The sequence below is a fragment of the Austrofundulus limnaeus genome, unplaced genomic scaffold (assembly GCF_001266775.1).
Source record: "Austrofundulus limnaeus strain Quisiro unplaced genomic scaffold, Austrofundulus_limnaeus-1.0 Scaffold880, whole genome shotgun sequence".
NCBI lineage: Eukaryota > Metazoa > Chordata > Actinopteri > Cyprinodontiformes > Rivulidae > Austrofundulus > Austrofundulus limnaeus.
Genome location: NW_013953282.1, coordinates 96,073 through 97,430, shown reverse-complemented (window position 1 = coordinate 97,430; position 1,358 = coordinate 96,073). Strand labels below are relative to the sequence as shown.

The following is a 1,358-nucleotide window of genomic DNA, read 5'->3' as shown; positions in this document are numbered from 1 at the left end:
GTATTTTTACAGTCTTTATTTTACAGTTAAAATAAATGTTTATCAAATAAAGTTTAAAGTTACAACTAATCAGGATCCCTGTAAAATGGACAGAAATAGCACAATGAATATTGTTACTATTGTTTTTTGACATGAAACCAATATTTATGATCCACCAACAGTTGGGCTCAGGTCTCTGCTGCTGATACTTTAAGTGTGAACAGTGTGTGAACCACTGGTCTAATAGCTTCAGCAGCAGCAGGTGTTGTGACTTCACTTACTACATATTTCTAAAGTTCGGTACTTTAACTGAACTACAGATATATCAACCGGTCCGTTTGTGTTTTCTTTCCTGCACTAACATCAATAAAACAATCTTAACTTGACATTCTTTGTTTTGATTGTTATATATGTTGTTCCGTATTGTTTGCTGACCATTGTTAATATGTTTTAATAAATGACCTGTGTAACTGTTTAAATCCTGTGAATGGAGGAAGAAAACAGCCACACATCAGTTGGACTGATGAATCAGCCTTAAACATCCTGTATTGTTGGTCTGTACTACAAAGATGTGTAAACATTAATGCTGAGTTGTTATGATGAAGAATCCTGTGTGTGTTTGTTTGAACAGAGGCCAGGTTTAAAAAACTGGAGAAGCGGTGAGGAAGAGGAGGCAGACCGAAGCTTCAGGGAGGAACTGAGAAACACAGAACCTTAAAGCAGCCCACAGAGCCTGGCATGTTGGACTCTCTCACAGCTCTGTGGACCTGTGGACCTGTGGACGTTAGCTGGGCTCTGTCATCATCAGACTAACCCAACCAACCAAATGAAGGTGTTTTAATCCAACAGGTACAGTCTGACTGACGTGTTGAACTCTTCTCCTGTAGAAACAGTAAACAGAATCATCTGAACGTTGAGTTTAAAGTCCAGTCAGCCTGAAATGTACACTTAGATCATGTTTGTTACATACAGTATGTGTGTGTATCCTGAAAGACATTCTACATGAATAAATGATCTGCTCTGTCCATCTGAACACAGTTTTATCTGTAATTAATGCTGTAGCTCTGATGGGATGACTATCACACACTGCCTGTCTTCTTCTACATTTATTCTGCTGAGAATGAGGCAGTGGAGCAGAAACTGTTGTCTGAGCTGCTGCTGCCACAGAAACAACCAGCAGGTGGCAGTGTTGCACCATGGTTGAGCTTTAGACTGGTTTATTTCTTCTCCAGTTGATTAAACGTTGAAGCTGTGGGAACATCTGAGTCACCACTGGGTTAGAGTTCCCTCAGGAAGGCCAGAGTGACACTCAGAGGGGATCATGACAGTTCAAAGGAAAGTGTGTGTGTGTGTGTGTGTGTGTGTGTGTGTGTGTGTGT

At 40.4% G+C, this 1,358-nt stretch overlaps 1 protein-coding gene across 1 annotated transcript in view; it reads left to right on the top strand.

Annotated features, from left to right (window-relative positions):
* LOC106533084 (biogenesis of lysosome-related organelles complex 1 subunit 2) overlaps positions 1-1,012 on the top strand; it is a gene marked incomplete at its 5' end in the record, with an annotated part of 2,557 nt that extends 1,545 nt beyond the window's left edge. Inside the window, 1 exon segment of the mRNA XM_014029295.1 lies at positions 611-1,012. Within this exon segment, the coding sequence (XP_013884749.1) occupies positions 611-642 (32 nt within the window).
* Positions 1,013-1,358: the final 346 nt, after the last annotated feature.